Below are 20,042 nucleotides of genomic sequence, written 5' to 3' on the forward strand. Positions count from 1 at the left end.
GCAGTTTAAAATTGCAGTTTCAAAGGACTCTAAATCAGTGTTTCTCAACCCTGGTCCTCAAGGACCCCCTTCCAGAAAGTTTTAGATGTCTCCCAATTTAAAACACCTGAACTAACTCATCAGCCTCCTTCCAGAATGTCTCCCTAACAAGCTAATAATTTAAATCAGGTGTGTTAATTAAAGAGACATCTAAAACATTCTGGAAGGGGGTCCTTGAGGACCAGGGTTGAGAAACACTGCTCTAAATGATCCCAAACGAGGCATAAGGGTCTTATCTAGCGAAACGATTGTCATTATTATTGACAAGAAAATTATGCACTTTAAAACCCCAACTTCTCGTATATCTCCAGTCATGTGATGCGCCAGCGCGACCTCACGCAAAACGTCATCAAGTCAAGAGGTCACGGAGGACGTATGCGAAATTACGCCCCAGTATTTACAAGTGTGGAAAAAGCGGACCGTTCCGATGATACTAATTAATGTCTTTGTGTCAGTTTATTGTTTAAAATGGTCCGCAAATATGCGTTTCATATTTGTAACACGTGACCTTTCTACGGTATTACGCAATGACGTGAGGTTGCACTGGTGCATCACAGGACCGGAGATAGACGAGAAGTTGTGGTTTAAAAGTGCAAATGTTTCACTAGATAAGACCCTTATGCCTCGTTTGGGATCGTTTAGAGTCCTTTGAAACTCCGTTAAAAACTGCAATTTAAACACCATTAAAACTGTTAAGTGTTGGGGTCCATTAAAGTCCATTAAAATGAGAAAAATTCTGGAATGTTTTCCTCAAAAAACATAATTTCTTCTCGACTGAACAAAGAAAGACATCAACATTTTGGATGACATGATGGTGAGTAAATTATCTGGATTTTTTTTAAGAAAATGGACTTATCCTTTAAACTATAACAGCATGTATAAGCATCTCACAAGCACACATTACCTGAAAAGAGTGGTAAGGTTAGCTCAGGATACATGCAGGCCAGCTGGTTTGAGAGCCGGGAAAGAGAGACACTGTACAACGGTGGTAAAGGCCCGTGTGTGCCATAGAGGATATTTCCAGATTTCTGTCCTACAATTCTCTTTGAGTAAACAGACAACTTGGACTCCAGAACCTGAAAAAAACAACGAATTGTAACTCACAATAGATGTTTTAAAACAATTTATATGTAAATTCTAGAATTTATATGTAAATTAATATTTGGCATGACCATACTCAATCAATATTAAAGATATCAAGGTTATATTTTCACAGAATGTAGAAAACAATAAATAAAAATAAAAAATTACTTTAGCTCAGTTTTCACAAGAAGGGTTACATTTGGGACAGATTAAGTTTTTTATAGCAAAATTATCAGGCCGAGATCAAAATTCAGTGTCAAGAGAAATGGTACATTTATAAGGTCAAGTACCTGCATAAGCTGCATGGATATCTCATAAATCTCTCTGCTGGTGTCAGATGACTTAAACAGCACCAGGTTCAAAAGCGTCACAATGTCACATGGATAATTCCTAAAATGAAAACAGAACTAAATCAGTGATGAAAGCGATTTCAAATTTTATTTCATTATGAACTTTTATGAATCATTTTGATGTGCTGATGATGGTGACAGTTTTTTACCTGCTACCACACACAGTAGCAATAGCTTTGAAGCATCCTGATGCCAGCTGGTATGATCCAGTAAAGCAGCGATCGACAGCCCAGTTAAACAGATTCACCTGATCTGGATTCAACTCCAGGAGCAAAATGACCACTTCACAGCCCAGACGATGAACCTGTTGGTGTATGGCAAACATTTTACTTATTTTTTACTTTTAAAAAAAGTCCTCCAGTCCTACTTTATTGCTTCTTCAATCTTAGTTGTTTTAATGTTTAAAGTTAATAAAGCAGAAAGGCATGTAGAAGACACATTCACAGGCTGATCCTGGCAGAAATGTCATTTTTATGACAGGTATTAAAACTGATGAAAGACAGTTTCAAATTTAAACAGGAAGACTGTTCAATATCACCATTAGAAAAGACAAGGACTGCTTTTAACACAGGAACCATTCCCAGACATTAAAACAGTGAGAGCACGCTTACCCTGAGATCATGGCAGCCTAAGATATTGTCCAGCCACTTGTAAAGATATCCGTCTGAAGAGAGCCCAACATTATCGAACACAGGGCCACAGCACAACACTGCTGACATAGCCTAAAGTAAAAAACATTGCACACACAAACACAACATTACATTAGTTGTGGACTCCGAAAAATGACAACTGACCCATAGTTATGCATGACATAACGCCTAAAACTATTTTCAGACACATATATTACATTTATAAATCTTAATAAAAAAAATGTTAACAGTGATGATCCACTGTGACACTGTTTTATACAAAAAAGTAACAGTTGCATTCCTGTTTGGACAAAGGGGTTGCAGAGAGCTTAGGGAATTTTATACAAGACACTCGGCAGTTGTGAATTGAGCAGACAGGTACTTTCCAGATTAGATTTTGTTTTTTCCATCCATTGGCATGAGCTAAGAGACATTCTGCAGTGCAATGAACTGTGATGGCAAACTCCCAACAATTCACGCCTTAAAGGGATAGTTCACCCAAAAATGAAAATGACTTCATGATTTACTCACCCTCAAGCCACCCTTGATGTATATGATTATCTTCTTCAGACAAACACAATCGGAATAATATTAGAAAATGTCCTACGGCTTTATAATGGTAGTAAATGGTGCTTTTGATTTGAAGCCCCGAAAAGTCCATCCATCCTTTATATAACCAATCCACATGGCATAAGGGGGTAAATAAATTGTGTACAAAAATATCATCATTTAAAACTTTACAAACTAAAATATCAAGCTGCCGGTAACGATTGACGCACATTCACGAGAGAGTTAGTGACGTTTCCAGCGTATGAGATAGCATATGAGACGTAGTGGTGTGGTGACAAATGCAGAAGTGTAGACAAAAAACACACACAAAAAAACACCTCAATATCCTGTGGTTTAATATCAAAATTCCTCCAACATTTACTTTTAAATCCCTTTTTGTTTTGCTCTCTGTGCTTCTGCATTCGTCATTGTGCCACTGTCTCGTACGCTACGTCCCACGCTGGGAAATGCTCTCGTAAACACACATTAATATTTTTACAAAATCGCATCAAAAACCACCAGAAGCCGTGTGGATTACTTCTGTAAAGGATGGATAGATTTTTTGGCCTTAAAATCAGAAGCACCATTTACTACCATTATAAAGTTTGGAACAGCCAGGACATTTTCTAATTTACCTGCGATTGTTTTCATCTAAAAAAAGATAATCATATACATCGAGGGTGGCTTGAGGGTGAGAAATTTATGTGGTAATTTTTGGGTGTGAGTGTACAGTCGATAGCTCAATTTAAATGCACCGGCTACCACTGTTGTTTTAGTGACCAATTCACTAAAGTAATTATAGGAATTAAAGTAATTAGGTAATGGTTTACCTTCAAAGCACAGTACTGGTAACGTGTGATCTGGTGGTTGCGGTCGCTATAGCGATCCAGAGGTGTGAACATTACACTAAAGGGTCCAGCCCACTGGCTAAACAGGATGAAGAGGTGATGCCTCAGGCTCTGCTGGGGGAACAGCAAACGCCTATTGTGGACTATAGAGAAAAACGAGTTTGACAACAAACACTATTACACAGAACAACAAACATTGCAACATAGTTAAACTTCAAAGAATAAATACATGTATTTGTGTCTGTCTATCTGTCTACACATATTTCTACTTTATTTTTACAGGATGTCAATGCTGATGAAAACCGCATTATAATCGGCTTCTGATTCGGTGTCTTGATGTCAAAAGAGATGTTTTGCTTTACGCTTTGAGGCCTTTGGTCAGTCATCACGTATTAATCAGCGCCAGCATTGGGTTATTTATAGCTTTGCTTCTGGGCTCCTTATAAATGACTCAACCACTGTTAGATTCGCTGAGGCTTTGAAAAGACGGACGGCATCTCTTTACAACCTTAACCACCAAGAGCCATAACAAGGGCTGTATTATTTCAGAAAAAAATCATCTGCTCTCATTAAGTTTATTATTTTAGGACTCATAGTATGAGACTTTTAGGAAGAAGTTGATCAAAGTCTAGCAATAAATGAAAAGTCAACATCAGTCAACATTGTTTCGTATTTTTAATACACAGTGATGGATACCTGGAACACACTGGATGAGGTTGGCCACCATTCCACTAAAATGAGCTCTCATGTCTTTCAAAATGTCCAGCTCTTTGTCATTCTCTGCTTCTAAGAGCATCCGAGTCAGATCCACATATTCCAGGAAAAGGGCTCCTAAAGCCAAGGAATCTCTCTCTAATGCCCCATTAGTACTGCGGAGAGGAACAAACAAAATAAGCAGCTGGACAAGAAATCTTTGCAAGACTTTCCATTTCCTCTTTATAAATCAAAGGTCAAAAACTCAAAGGTTAAAGAAAAAAGCTTTCCAATACTCAGGATTGGTCTACTTAATGACATAAACTGAAAATTGACCTGTCGCTAATGACCCCTGAGTCAGCCAGAAGCTCAAAGATCCGCAACAGCTGCAGTCGAAGCAGATCCCTCCGCTCCCTTCTCTTCTTATTCTACACAGTGAGAGAGAGAAGAATTAGAAAAAATGTGTCTGATGTAAAATATAATTTATTCCTCTTTTCTACATTAAAAAATGTAGAAGACAATAATATATTGAAAGCACCTCATCCAACTGCGTTACAGATGCAATAATACACACTAGTTTATCTATAAAGTAAGTGGCATTAGGAACAAAGGTGGGGCTCTTACCTCAGGTCTTCTCTCCAGAGCTTCTTTCATTAAAGGATGGAGCTCCTCCACCAGCTCCCTAATAAAAAGCCCAGCATAAATATCAGTCATGATGAGAAACAGAATAAAAGCGGAAAAAAAACCCAGTAACTAACCCTAACCCTAACTTAGGGCGGTTTCCCAGACAGGGCTTATTCTAGTCCCAGACTAAAATGCATGTTTGAGCTGCCTTAATTATCTATAAAATCTTATCTTAACATATATCAGTGCAATTGTCTCAAGATGCACACCAGGTACAGTATGTTTGTAAAAACTACTTAAATGTCCTAATATTACTAAGGCCTAGTCCTGAATTGATCTAAACCCTGTCCGGGAAACTGCCCCATTATTCAGTCCCTCCAGAAAAACATGATTATGCAATCGCGTGATTTTACCGATATAAACTTTTTCGATAAAACGATAAGGACAGTTCGATAAGTGATCGATAATGTTTACGCACTGTGCGTAATGTTGCGCGAGCACTTCCGGATGCGCCACGCGCTCTTGGTTTACAATCACAGTGACAGTCAGACTTGAAGGAGTGGAAGATGAGGCAAGTTATTCATTTATTAGTAGAGACCTATGATTTTCGCGATGCGGATAACGCGGACGGAATCACGGAATCCAAATGCGCGGAAACATTTTCTTGTGTGTAATGTTGGACGCGCAAACAGGGTTCGTCAAACACAGCAGACACAGGTGCGTGCAGTATACTGTACTTTCATTCAGCGTCCGCCTTGCACACGCACACGTCCGCACAGCTTTAAAAGTATATTTACAGGACATTCACAAATTCAGGAAACTGAGGAAAAGCAGCAGATCCACCACTGCAGTGAATATAGTGTTTGCGTATGTGCGCTCCCACAGGAACGTGACACTCTTGTCATCCATTTATCAGCGTGTATAGCTCGTATATGTATAACACACGCGTGATCACTGAACTAAGTTTTCTTTCTTGTTTAAGTGAACATAAACAGCTGTTACTCAGTATATTGAAACTTAAAGCAGTCTGTCTTGGGTCTTAAAGGGACAGTAGTCTGCTGCTTGTGTCAGAAATGTGTTGATTTCATAACAAATAGATTTACATTTAATACAGATGCATTAAAACAAGATTTTAGTTTTTGTATTTGTCATGTTCTGAATAAAAAGTAGTTTAAAACCATTATTAACTGTCTGGTTTTTACAATTTTCATTCAGGAGCAAAAATCTGCCTTTAAATTTGACAGGAGTAAAGATTTGTTATTTATCATGATAATTATCGATATCGACTGATATGGAAAACATTTTCTCGATAATTTTTTGGGTCATATCGCCCAGCCCTACGTGATTCAATGCATAATCAGCCAAAGTCCGCATGTTTATGCGGGGGCCGCATTTTTCAAATACGCCGCACGTTCGCCGCAAATTATGCGGGGCTTGCATGATTTCATTATCCCAGCATTTTCTTAGCAAAAAGTCACATAATTGCATTTACTTCACACAAGAGCAGCCATGTCCCCTGTTGACATGGGAACGTTATGAAGTGACGTAATTACGCGACGTGAACCTCATTAAAAAGCTGCAAGTTCCCGCTATTTCATCCCATAAAATTGAATAAATATTCTGCATATTTCATCACATTTTTTAACAAAACGCTCTGGAAGATCAAGGTTTTTGCCCACAACAATCACAAAAAACTCTGCAATTTTCTGGAAGGACTGCCTATTATTATTTTATTTTAATCTGAAAACAACAAGATTAGATAAAGTGTACAGACTGTATTTTCTGATCATAATAAACTGATCATGTTTTTAATCCATATGCCTCTGGATGAAATTGCGAAAGAGGTACTGTGCTGAAAGAAGCTGGGTGATTCTTGCTAAATTAGACTTGCGAGGTGTCATGAAACATTTTCATAATAAAAGTAAATGCTATCAAAATAAGAAGCATACAGTTATAAACATATTTTCATGTACTATTTTGCACATGATTTCAAAGGAAATTGGACAACCAATTTTGTTGTTTTTTTCCAAATTTAGGGGGAAAAAATGTCATTACCGCAACTTGTCCATGACTGGATTTGGGTTCTCTGACATGGAAATATTTATCATTAAAAAATCTAAAAAATAAAAAGCTTCAGTGCATGTTATACTATAAACATTTACAGTAAAGAAACATGTGATATTTAGTGATCATTGGTAAATGTAGTGACAATAATAAGGAATATAAATGTGTCCAAGACTAATTTTCTCATCCTCCGCAACAATTTTCAATCATTGTTTAAGCCCTCAAGGAACTAACAATTTTAAAAAAAATGTTGGAAGGGACATAATTGACTGTGACACTCAAGATGGCTACCAGGGAAGCAGTTCTTATGTTTTCTCTCCAGATAAAAGTTGAAATTTTGTTTGTCATAGTACATAAACAACTTTTTAGTTCTCATTACCGAAACATGAGTTTGTAAATGCATATATTTAATGTAATATGATGTTGCGGTAATGATAATTTTTGATAGTGATAAATTTTAAAAAAAAATTTAAATAATTCTATAGGAAATATTTTTAAAATCCTCTAAACATAATGAGTATAGTAAGTTCATAGGAAGAAATCTTATATGTGCAAAATTCTGATGCTGGACACCTTTTAAACCTGGATTTCGTGAGAATCACTCAGCTGTGCTATATTAAAATAACGGCACACGTCAGCAAGGAATGACATTCATCTTTGCTATCTTGTTTAACACACACCTTCGTTCACTCAGGTCAAACACCACACATTTTTAAAAACTAATGATTGAAACAACAGACACCTGGGGCACCCAGAGATGAAACGACTGAAGTTGACCGCTGCCCAGGTTTAGGAAATTACCTACAGCTATAAAAAGCTTCAGAGTTTGTTTGAAAATACAAATGACAAATACTTTTAAATAACGAAAGCCAACAGGATTAATTCGTGAACCTTGTGATTTTCTGCTTTAAGAAGTCGAGATTTGCTACTTGCTAGTTGGTTTTATGTGATGTTGGCTGAACTAAAGTAAACTTGTCAAAAATATGGAATAAAACATCCAACATTACCTGAACACAAGAGAATTTGTTCGTCCAAAGCCAAGGACCAGAGACTCCGTGATCTCTAAACTCTCAGATCTCATGAGAGGAACCAGTTGTTTCAGGAGCCAAGCCACTGATGGTGTCCCTATAACCTAATAAAACACACAGACATTCAGTCAGTGACACAAACACAGAGTCCAAATATCACAATGCTGACTCCTGAATACTCTTCTAGAGGGGGGTGTACCTTATTATCATAGGTGATGCTACCATCAGGCGTTGTAGCCATGATTTCAGGTGTAGAGGCTCTTAGATGACCCGGGCTCATGATGCTTGGTTTGGCAACTCCCAGGCACAGTATCAAGTAATTCCTCCATAACGTCACGTAGCCATCAGCTGGGCCTGGCGTACTGGTCTTTTTGGCATAAACTGGACTGCTGCAGGAAAAACCGGAGAAATAAAAAAAAACTTTATTTAATACAATTTTCAGTTTGTGTGTAACCTAGGAATCAAACCCATGATTGGTTTTGTTAGTGCCATTCTCTACCATTCAAGAGCTAGAGGAGCTACTGTTATTCATAAACACAAAGCATAGCAATACTCACTTTGGGTCCACAAGTGGCATAAGCAGTTGTAGACGCGTGAAGGCGTAGGGCCAAGCGTAGCTGAGTGCCGTGGAGCAGTGCTTTGGGAGGTGCTCGGGTCTAAGAAAACTATACAGGCACAGCACCCACGGGTCCTTTACCGACTGGGCAAAGATCCACACATAAGAGGGGCTCTTCACATCGTAGTGGCTGTTAACCAGGCGGGCGTTCCACTCCACCAACCACTGCAGGTCCACGTGATGGCTTAAGGGCAGGGTGGACTTTAAAAAAGAAAAACAGATTAAATAGTTCACTTATAAAACTAGGCACAGCGATTTGGCAAAATCTACAAGCTTAATGGGGAACACTTACAGATTCAGAATGAGCCACATGAACGAAACTATCCAGCACGCTGGGGGCCAGCTGGTCCATAACCTCAATCATGGGCTTATCATCATCCTGAGAGGAGTATGGCATGAGGCAAGTGTAAAATATATATGTTAAACTTACACATAAACATTTATCATTAGTATAAGTTTTTATGATGAATCATGTGACATAATTATAACTAAATTAGTCAAGATTTACTGCATTAGTATTTTATTTTATTTTTTTATTATTCTTTAGTCTTACATCAGCTTGTCCGATGGTTGTAAACAGGAGGCGTATTTCTCGTAAGACGGACACTGCCAGTTTGCGGGTGCTGGTTTGGCAGGAACACAGCAAAAGCAGGGCCAAACCCTCCACAGCGTGCAGCACCGTGGAGTGAGGACTGCGCTCAGGCGGCATCCTGGAGCTTCCACTGCTCTGACCTCCCATCTGAGGTACAAATATCCACACTCATTATTCAAGGCATTCAGTTAAAGGGGACATTTCACAAGACTTTTAAAGGTGTCCTCAGAGTACATATGTGTAACATAAGTTTTAGCTCAAAATACCATATAGATAATTTATTAGGGATTCACCGATAGGATTTTTTTGGGCCGATACCGATTCCGATTTAAACAGACAACTTCTGGCCGATACCGATATTAAACACTTGTATACAATACTTTACAGTTGGTCTGTTCGCTAGTTTATTTCTGCATCAAATTATTTTTACTGAACATGGATTGGAACTAATTAACATTAAACTGACCAACATAATAAGAGAGGCACAAATTAAGATAAAACAAATATAATAAGACAACATGACATCCTTTAAAGGTGGTCTTTGCTATTCAGCATTTATTTTATTAACAACATTAACTCATTTTTTTTTACATATAATGGATTTCTTTAATAAACATAAATAATGCCAGTGCTATTGCTTTAAACAGAGTATAAATATTGCTACTTCAAAAAAAGTTGGACTTCTTTTCCCCCACTAAAGTGCAGTCTGTTTCTTTTATTGTCCAAGACATTTGAGCCAGCTCAACAAAGGTTTTCTGTCGGTGCTTAAGTATAGTGCACTAGAACATTAAATCATTTAAATTGAACAACAGACATGCAACTCATTGCCTTTATGCGGTTAATTAATAAACAATCGGTCTCGGCCTTTCTCGTGGTATTGCCGATATTCCGATGGTTTCAAATTCATCAAAAATCGGCCGATTAATATCGACGGCCGATACATCGGTGCATCACTATAATTTATTATAGCATGTTAAAATTGCCACTTTGTAGGTATGAGCAAAAATTTGCAGTTTTGGGGTGTGTCCTTTAAAATGCAAATGAGCTGATCTCTGCACTAAATGGCATTGCCATGGTTGAATAGGGCAGATTAAGGGGTGGAATTATCCCCTTCTGACATCACAAAGGGAGCCAATTTCAATGACCTATTTTTTTCACACGCTTGCAGAGAATGGTTTACCAAAACTAAGCTACTGGGTTGATCTTTTTCACATTTTCTAGGTTGATAAAAGCACTGGGGACCCAATTATAGCACTTAAACATGAAAAAAGTCAGATTTTAATGACAAGTCCCCTTTAATATTGGTAAAGTATGCATGGCCAGTGAATAGAAACCTTTCTAATGTTCAGTGGCATTTTATAATTCTTTTATAATGTTGTCTTTAAATGTTGACAGGGTACCTCAGAAGAGCGTTTTCCAGGTGCCTGAATTGCAAGCCTCCACTGCGTGAGGAAATGCAGCAGCAGTTTAACCGATGAATCCTGCAGGCCCTGCTGTGTGTCCTGCACCTCACGCAGCAGGAAGTTGGTGTACCCGAACAACACGTCCTCCCGCCAATCAGAGAAGTCCAACAGTAGACTCTGCAAGGAATTCTGGGAAATGAGTCGGAGTTCATCGTCCATGTGGACTGTCAGTCTGCAGAACGTGAAGGGAAAAACAATTAATGAAAATTACACGTTTCTTGCCCTAAAGAATGTCAAAAGATCAAACAGGAAAAACCTGCACACAAAGGCATGTTAACGTCTGTGACGGTTTTCATTTCACTAATCTGTATATGTTTTTATTGCAAGGTGTGTTAAGGGGTGTGCTTGCTCAGGCTGGAAACTTTTGGTTTTAAGAAACAAACATTGATCTTAACACGTTTCTCCTCCAAAGTTCTCATCTCAAAGATGTCTCTAACTGTGGACAGATTTCCAAAGATAAAAGTCATTAAATGGCTCTATTCTCTTACTGTATGGAAACATTTATGTCTGTTTTATCTCCAAATACGAAATTTTAAAGGAACATCTGAAAATGTTCATACTTGGTTAACATAAGGACACAAAGTCTCCTGAGTTTTGAAAGAGCAACCTTTGAAGCAACAAATTTTCCTCTGGGTCTCACCTGGCCAAAAGATCAATGAGCTCCATTTTTGACAAGCCATCTGGCAGAATACGTGGGATGGCTGCAACGCAGGTTCGAAAGAGGTCAATCTTTGGCTTTCTCTCACCCCTAAATCAAGAGATAGACAGAAGATGATTCATTCACAAGTAATAAAAAGACAGAAAACATGAAAGATGAACAAAAGATAAGAGACACTGAAAAATGTCAGTGTCTGGTTGTGTGGGCTATATGTGACTCATAAGTTGTCTGGTATACCCACTCACATTACACTAAGACTGAGATAAAAGGTGATGACAGGCCATAAAAAGTGGCTTACGTGATCATGTCCTCTGGCTCCTTGTTGAGCATCTGGGCATTGGTGAGCATCATGCAGCGGCCCACTTCTTTATCCAGGTGTCTCAGGATGTTGTCAATGGCTTTCCTGACCTGGGAGTAATACAGTGCCATGCCTGCAGAGAAAGATCAAGATAAGCTATACTTCAACTACAAAAGGCTAAGGATGTGACATTAGAGGACAGACCTATAAGTTTGGCTTCTTCCTCAGTTAGGGTTTTGCTGAGGTAGGTCTTCTTTTTCTTCAAGGTGTTTCCAGAAGGTAAAGTGGCCCCTGTGTTTGGCATTGGTGGTTCACCATCTTTTTGCTGGAGGTTATCAGCTATAACAAGGAATGCTCTCAAAGCGATGTTCATTCTCTGTACAAACAATCCCATATTCATTACTCACTCAAAACAAGTACTGTAAGATTTCATCCTAAAGTGTAAATAGAGATGCGTTTGCAGGTTTGGCTTTACTTGAGAGGAACAAATATTTGAAAATATTCTAGCATTTATTGCATATTCTTCAAAGACCTGTGTGTGTTTACCTCTGGGTTAAGACTGAAGGCTTTGGTGGATTTTCCAACACTCAGCAGATCGCAAATTATTTCCTTCATCGCAAAATCCAGTCTTTCCTGTAGCCAAGAAATACACAAAATGGGTATTAATGACTGTACAATATATTAACACAATTTCTGTACATATAAGCACAAGAAGGAGTAAACATGAAGTATTGAGGCTGTCACACCTGTGCAATAAACTGAATAATTTTGACAAAGATATTAAGAGGCATGTCTCTGGGAACAACGCTCCGGGAACCCTTTGGGAACAGTGTTGATATGATAGAGGTGAGACGGCTGAAGACAAAAAACAAATGGTGAGAATTGGAAAGGTGCATCATCACAATTATTAAAGTCAACATCATTACTCGCTGTATTTCTGATGGCATTTTGAACTGTATTCATATTCTCGTACCTTTGTGTTGCAGTGTTGCTTTCACACTTGATTCGGATCATGTAGACCCACAGCAGGCGATAAAGAGACTCAAGTGCCACCCGGGCCATTTTGTGGTCCTTGTTCTACAAAAAACAACAACTTTGATGTCACTTCCTGTTATGTTTCAGTAATGCAGCCTTTGATGTACAGTATTAAAGGGACACTCATTTTCCAGCTCCCCTAAAGTTAAACATTTGATTTTTGCCTTTTTGAAATTCATTCAGCCGATCTCCGGGTCTGGCGCTACCACTTTTAGCATAGCTTAGCATAATCCATTGAATCTGATTAGACCATTAGCATCGCACTCAAATATAACTAAAGAGTTTGGATATTTTTCCTATTTAAAACTTGACTCTTCTGTAGTTATATCATGCACTAAATAGGGAAAATATCGAAACTCTTTGCTTATTTTTAGGCGCGATACTAATGGTCTAATGGCTTTTTAAAGTTCTGAAAGTCCTTTGCATGTCCTATGTACATGTTAAAGCATGAAATTAACTGATAATGTCATAATTTTAATTATCCACAGTGCACTGCTATTCCAGCACATAGCATTGTATTAGTGTTGTGTTGAAAAACTGCATTAAACCATAGCACAGCTGTTTAGTGATTTTATTTGTGTATTTATGTGTGTGCCATGTTCAAAAGCGATCAGGCATGGTGTTAAAACGTCACTGCCCGAGGGTTTCTCTGTCCTGCACACCGTGGTTGCTATAATACCGCCTCTCATTTTTCCTCCCTTACTATATATCTGTCTTATTTTGTTTCTCCTCTTTCACCCCTAAGACAGGTACAAAGGCACAAGTACAGAATGTACAATGAGATGATGTCCTGTCTTACCGGCCTCCCCTTAATCCAAACAAAACATTTCACAGATCTACCAGCCTCCCTTTAAATGTCACACATTTTTAACATCAATTGGCTCCCAATTACTGCTACTTTAAATGTCTGTGCACTTGACTGACCGGCTCCACTTAAAATACTAAATTTAAAGACTAAATTATCATGGGAACCTCAAATCACATGGTGCTTACACAACAAACTCTGCTGTGTTGCGTTTTTGCATATGATCTTCACGTTGGAACACAAGCTTTGTATTCTCAGAGACTCACTTTGAGGTTGGACAAACAGTTGTTGAGGAAGACGTGCCATCTGTTGAGAAAGATTTGCTTTTGGCTCACGCACAGCAAACATGTTACCAACGGATATAGAGCCTGTAAAACAAAAGTGAATCATTATAATGCTTACGATATCTCTTAAGAATTGCAGTATGTAATGGGAATGACTAAGCAAAGATTGCAGCTCTTATAAGAAGTCACTGACTTTTATTTTAATGCCTGGCTACAAGCTTGATACTGGATTGCCTAATATCCTGTGGCAATTTGTGACAAACAAATCAACAAGTTATGAACTTAACAAGGATGTCAGCTTGAAAAAAATGTTTTCTATTGATGTAGCAGGAAATGTCAAACATCACAGAAATACGCAATGCTATGTAAAAAATATGTCAGCTATGAGCCAATCAGATGCATTGCCCTATATTGTTCACAAAAATACCCAGAAAAGACTGTGAGACTTGCCAGAGAGTGTTTCTTTCTAGACGACAGGTCTAAAGTTGTATCGTAGAGAGTCTCCACGAAGTTCCTCAAACAGGGCACATTCACTTCATTTTTAACAGACTGAAGAGATGGAATACATATGATTTCATTATTTTTATTGACATGCTTCTTAGCAAGTGACTGTTTGTGTACAAATAACACTACATGTTGAGTCACTGCAAAGTACTGTACAAGTTTAAAAGGTGGCAACATACTGTATCCAATTTAGAGATATTTGTACTCACTGCAGCAACAGGGACGAGTATCTCTACGAAGAGTCCAGCCAGAGCATGTTTAATATCTTTATCTTTCACTTCTAAGAAGTACTGAGCACACTCCTACAAGCATATAACAAAAAATACTTTTAAAAGTTTTTCTTTTACATCTATATATTTGTAATGCAGATGAAGCAGAACATTATGTACCTGCATAAACTGGAAGGAAGCTTCGAAATCTTCCACTGGGTACATCTTAATACGGAAGAATTTGACCCCCATGATGAGGCTGATGGTGCTTTGGACCACATAAGGGCTTTGCTCCTTCTGCCTGAGCTCCTTTAACTCGGAGATAAACTTCTTCCTTACTGCAGGAAACCTGGGAATGTTGGGAGGGCGGGATTAAAACATACAAAATCGCAAGGGCATAGACTATTTTGGTTTGAAAGCTGTCATTTTATACTTGCTTATAAGATTTAACCTTAAACTGGGGCCTATTTATTAAAATTTGGGATCTGCAAAAATTGCATGACACTAATAATAACTAGCCCAAGAATCTGAAGTTGATAGCTTTGTACCAGATGTGTTTCCACATGTCATATAAACGTGAATCGTACGTATGTATTACAATTATGTACAGTAAATTAATATAAAGTAAAATCAGAGAAAAATCACAAACTTGGCAACTCTGGTTTACAGCAACCCTACTGAAAAATCTAGCTAAAACCAGAATAAGCTGGTAGCTGGTTTAAGCTGGTCCTCCCAGCTTGGCAAAGCTGGTCATGCTGGTGGGTCAGCTGGTATTACAGCCTGAACATCTATGTCCAGCTAGACCAGCTTAAAAAGTGACCAAAACACAGCTAGACCAGCTTGCTACACCAGCTAAAACCAAGCTTATGCTGGTCTTATCTGGATTTTTCAGTAGGGAACTAAGGGGCGTGACACAGCGAAGCATTTTTTACGTGGCTGAAAACGCCGGCTGACAGCTTTATTTCAGACAACTGCCAGCTTTCTCCAGCTGAGCGCTTTGGTTTGCCGTGATACTTCTGCTTTGTTTATCAGTCGTTGTGCGATGCACAGTATGGTTGTTGTGATATTTGTCCCACCCCTCTTCAACCGTGATTGGAAGGCCGTTTGAGAGCTGGCATTTGACTAGCTGAGCTTTTCACTAGGGATGCACCGATACCACTTTTTTGGAATACGAGTACGAGTACTTGCATTTCAGTACTTGCCGATACAGAGTACTTAATAAAAAACATGATTTAAATTTACAGGTAACAGCTTTAGTCATATAATTTAACAAAAAAACAAGGGACTAGTTTTCCAGTTTGTTGTAAACTCTGCCTCTTTGGACAACACAAGAGGCATTAACCCCTTACAAGCCGCTCAAACATAGACATTTCTCAGACCGTGGTATCGATCCCTGGTATCAGGGGACTTTTAACGAGTACTTTAGAAAATGTAGTATCGAGGCCGATAACCGATACCAGTATCGGTATCGGTGCATCCCTACTTTTCACCCAAAGTTGAATATTTTTCAACTCTCGGCGCTCAGTATTAAGTGCAAAAAAACCCTGCAGATTGACAGATTTCAGTGCAAAAAAAATGCGAGCGCCGGCTTTCAGTGAACCCCCCCCCCCCCCCCGCTAGCTGCTGGCTTTTTTGAAAAACGCAGTGATTCTATTGGAAACAATTGAAAACATACGCTGACCGCAGGCATAAAAGCTTTATTGTGGACGCCTCATAAAAGTTTGCTGAATAATCTTTGTGTTGGTGGCAGAAGGAATATTAAAAATCTTCTGAACAGAGAAAAATCCTAGTAAGACCTGCACCAGGCAATAAATACAGATGCAGTGAAAACTCCCAAAGTTTTACACATCCTTCACACCTCGCTTGTGTACAACCTATTTTAGGATAATCTGATAATGCTTTCAGCTTTCAAAAACACTTTGGACTCAATATGACTCTGTGCTCCGCTTCATGCATTTTACCATGTTTCAATCTATTTGCATAATCCTGTAGGAAATTTTTACACTTATAATCCTCAAGCATTAAGATCACATGAGGACACGGATGTTTGTACACATGTGTGTTGGGGAGTGTTCGTGTGTTAACACTCGGTTGACAGAAGGCGAGATCTTCAGCCCTATATTTAGAAAGGCATGTGGAGGGGGAAAGGGAGGTCTCTTTCTCTGCAGACTTAATGTTTGTTTTAGGTGAGCACCAAGTTGACATACTTTCCCACACAAAATAATAAAGAAAACGTGTGTATCTGAAGAAGTCTAAATATACACAGTACACAATGTTTCAATGCATTATGCTATTAATCTCATCTTGAGACCCTGAGGCACATGCACGTACCCAACATTTTTCCACATACAGTATACACACACCAGAACTTTCTAACTTATTTCAAGTACGGACTCAAACATTTTTCACACTATTAAATATGGAAAAGGGGCCATTACTATGAGGACCGGTCCTTTCAGTTTGATAGCGAGAGACTCATCTTGGAGTGACAGTGATGGAGCTTATTGTGAACTTAACTTGACGTCTCTTCTATCAGGCTAATGGTCTCCCATTAGTGCCTCATCTAGACATTGTCACAGGCAGAAAAATACTGCCATCATTTAACGCACAAAACCAGGTCGCTGGCTTTATCACATGTCTTGGTAACTAAATGTGCAAAGACTGAGTTTAAGTGAGGTGGGTATATAAAGCACATTACTTTGCATAGCTTAATATGCCTTTATTGCATTAATATTTGTCCATTTTTCGCATAATGAACGAGCCTAAAAAGTGACACCACATGACATTTTTTTTAGCCGTGCACTGGGTTGCAATGTCACAAGAAAATCTACAGTAACATCAAATATCACTTTGTTTATACTGTGAATCTTACTAAAAATGTTTTACCTGGATTGGGCTACGACACCCACCACCTCTGCATACAAATCAGCAACTATGTGCATGTTGGTAGTGTTGGGCCCAAGGTACCTGCGGGACAAAAATGCCATTACTTGAGGCTGCTCTTCTGTTGATTTTGGGTAAATATTATAACCCTGGTTGCATAACAACAACAACCCAGCATTGGGACATTTTTAACCCAGCATGTGTTTTGTCCAATATTTACCCATTATGGGTTAAAAATAACCCAGACATTTTTAGAGTGCAAATCACACCGAACCACACTTACATTTACACTTTTTAAAAGTATGAGTAAAAAATGTATTGGACAGATATACTCATTCACACGAATGCAGGTTTCCAATGACCAAAATAACTGAGAAGGACTCTTACCCCTCTTTGTACTTGAAGTGTTTGAACGCCAGGTTAATGACTTCCTGAATGAGGCCATCCAGAAGAGGGTGGAGAGGGATCTACATAGAGAGAGAGAGAGAGAGAGAGAGAGAGAGAGAGAGAGATGGAGAGAGGAGGTAAGTGAGAAAAAGAAATGATATAACCAAAACAAAATAACAGAATCAATTTTTTTACTTATAATGACTTAACCAAGATGCATTTGTTGTATGCATTGTTAAATGTATCTTTAATTCTGAAATTCATGTCTAAACTATCACAATTTTTACATATAAACTCTTACATAAACTTGTAGTTTTGTGGGAGTTCATTCATAACCAACCTGTTTTAAAACTTCAATTAGAACCAGTGAGAATATGAAGTCTATTGCTAAATCCCTTCTTTCCATTAGATAATCTTTTTGTTGTTCATCACTAAAAAGAAAGAGATAGAAAACAATTAAATAGGTAAATCAAATAATAAAACACATAGATCACATAGATTAATATTATAAACATGCTTCTGAAGTAAGGATCATCTCAAAATCCTCTATAGTATGTAGATGCTTTTGAAGATCACTGAAATGAGATGACATCCATTTCACAAAACCAATATACACTAAAGATGTGTTGCCCATTGGTTGATCTGTACTATTTAATTGTACAAAGTCTTTTTATTTCATAACATTTAATTCATACTGCCAACTTACAACCCGGGTAAGACAATTACTTTTGTTTTAGTTCCAGCAGCTACGCAGTTTTGCCTTTGAAAAGTGGTACAGAAAACATTGCTAGTGCATCTTTTTGCCCTTTTGGGGCCCATTTCTAATTACATAAAGCCACAGCATTTCCAAGATTATGTGAATTGCCTTAAAAATGTTCACAGGAAGAACATCTAGCTGATGAAGCAAATTTCATTAATTCGATTGGTTAAAAACACCTGATCTTCAAATTCCTATAGATACTGTTGGCTTAATATCAGATGACTTCCTGTATAGAGAGCACAGTGCTTTCTCAAACACTGGTATCTGATTACAACTTATATTTCATCAAAAGAAATGGAAAAAAAACTTCTTGAGGATAACCAATCAAATCACATGCTCCTAAATATCAATCACACAGCTAAATATCAAATCAATACAAACAAAACACACTCGTGCACAACTTGGGGCTGCAGGTTTACAGCAAAACCCACCGCATTGCTTCTCAAAATTAGCACAAAACTAGCCCAATAGCTTTTCAATGGGGCCACCTGGTAAAAATAGCATTCTGGGGGTAAAATCTGCTTTTTTGGCAGGGTTCATCTGCTAAAAGTCGCATTCCTGGGGATACATATCACATTTTAAAAGTCCCGCGAAAATGAAAAATAGCCAACAGAATTAGTGTAACAGTAGTCTAATTCCACAGGAAAACCGCAGACTTGGCAACCCTGAAGTGCAGGGCGATATTGAGCAAATTTCATATCTCTGCAATTCTGGGATGGATGGTGATGTATGCTACATCTCTGTATTTTTACAAAGTCACAATCAACAGCATATGATGAAAAATTTTAATTCATAGACAGGATTTCCTCCATGTTTGACAATATACAGCTGCACAACAGGCAAGCTGATTTTCAAAGCTTTCATCTGACCTCAGTGTACATTTCTGGCAGAGCTTCTGTTGAATTATATCAGACCATACCGATATAATAAGTAAATGGTATTGCCTCATCCCATATCCAGTTGGGAATAAATACCTATATGATCCGAATACTCGATGTAACGCCCTGCCCTAGCACAACTGCACAGAAAACCATTAACATTTTTATGCAAGAGGCATTAAATCAGACTAAACATTTTCTGATTTGTGGCAGTGAGGCATTAAGCAATGAGACACTGTTTTGCCTGTTGACATACCACAACACACTAGACAACTAACAAGAATGTAATGGTGATCCTAACCCATCGAACAAATATGATTTGTTTGTAACACAAAACACATTTTTTGCATCCAAGACCAAAAAATGGAAACAATGTAAGCCAAATTTTTAACCAACCACTTCAAATTAAGCAAAAATACTTTTTTTAATCGAAGGTTCACACATAATTCGAAAAGTACTGCAAGTTGTTGAAGAGAGTCTGAAGAAAGTGAAGGGAACTCACTTTTTGGATTTGGTGTTTGCACGTGGGCGATACTCATGAGACTCGTCTTCCAACCCGTTCTGCCTCTTATACCAGTCAAACAGTGTCCGCAGGATGGAGGGAAGACAATACTCAGCCAGAGAGCTCATAGTGCTGATGAGCTGTGGAAAAATAAAAGAAACTGACTGACAGCACACAATAAATGATATGAAGCTGTGAAGGCTAGAATTACTATTCACTGGATTATGTGTAATTTATATGTAGTTTATATGTATAATACCT

At 38.2% G+C, this 20,042-nt stretch overlaps 1 protein-coding gene across 4 annotated transcripts in view; it reads right to left on the minus strand.

The window, feature by feature from the left end:
* Positions 1-20,042, minus strand: part of fryb (furry homolog b (Drosophila)) — a 57,736-nt gene that overhangs the window by 22,457 nt on the left and 15,237 nt on the right. For all 4 annotated transcript variants that reach the window (XM_065260115.1, XM_065260109.1, XM_065260101.1 and 1 more), the window contains exons 4-31: positions 19,782-19,921; positions 17,982-18,072; positions 17,642-17,721; positions 17,258-17,338; positions 14,552-14,720; positions 14,372-14,464; positions 14,109-14,207; positions 13,641-13,742; positions 12,508-12,611; positions 12,281-12,389; positions 12,081-12,167; positions 11,739-11,910; positions 11,535-11,667; positions 11,219-11,326; positions 10,516-10,750; positions 9,077-9,262; positions 8,816-8,902; positions 8,465-8,724; positions 8,107-8,296; positions 7,887-8,011; positions 4,816-4,873; positions 4,528-4,619; positions 4,195-4,367; positions 3,481-3,641; positions 2,084-2,194; positions 1,622-1,776; positions 1,413-1,512; positions 944-1,115 (exon numbers count right to left, since the gene is read on the minus strand). In XM_065260115.1, coding sequence (XP_065116187.1) covers positions 944-1,115; positions 1,413-1,512; positions 1,622-1,776; positions 2,084-2,194; positions 3,481-3,641; positions 4,195-4,367; positions 4,528-4,619; positions 4,816-4,873; positions 7,887-8,011; positions 8,107-8,296; positions 8,465-8,724; positions 8,816-8,902; positions 9,077-9,262; positions 10,516-10,750; positions 11,219-11,326; positions 11,535-11,667; positions 11,739-11,910; positions 12,081-12,167; positions 12,281-12,389; positions 12,508-12,611; positions 13,641-13,742; positions 14,109-14,207; positions 14,372-14,464; positions 14,552-14,720; positions 17,258-17,338; positions 17,642-17,721; positions 17,982-18,072; positions 19,782-19,921 — 3,673 coding nt within the window. The remainder of the gene's footprint in view (positions 1-943; positions 1,116-1,412; positions 1,513-1,621; positions 1,777-2,083; positions 2,195-3,480; positions 3,642-4,194; positions 4,368-4,527; positions 4,620-4,815; positions 4,874-7,886; positions 8,012-8,106; positions 8,297-8,464; positions 8,725-8,815; positions 8,903-9,076; positions 9,263-10,515; positions 10,751-11,218; positions 11,327-11,534; positions 11,668-11,738; positions 11,911-12,080; positions 12,168-12,280; positions 12,390-12,507; positions 12,612-13,640; positions 13,743-14,108; positions 14,208-14,371; positions 14,465-14,551; positions 14,721-17,257; positions 17,339-17,641; positions 17,722-17,981; positions 18,073-19,781; positions 19,922-20,042) is intronic.

This window comes from Paramisgurnus dabryanus, chromosome 10 (genome assembly GCF_030506205.2).
Source record: "Paramisgurnus dabryanus chromosome 10, PD_genome_1.1, whole genome shotgun sequence".
In the NCBI taxonomy this organism is placed as follows: Eukaryota; Metazoa; Chordata; class Actinopteri; order Cypriniformes; family Cobitidae; genus Paramisgurnus; species Paramisgurnus dabryanus.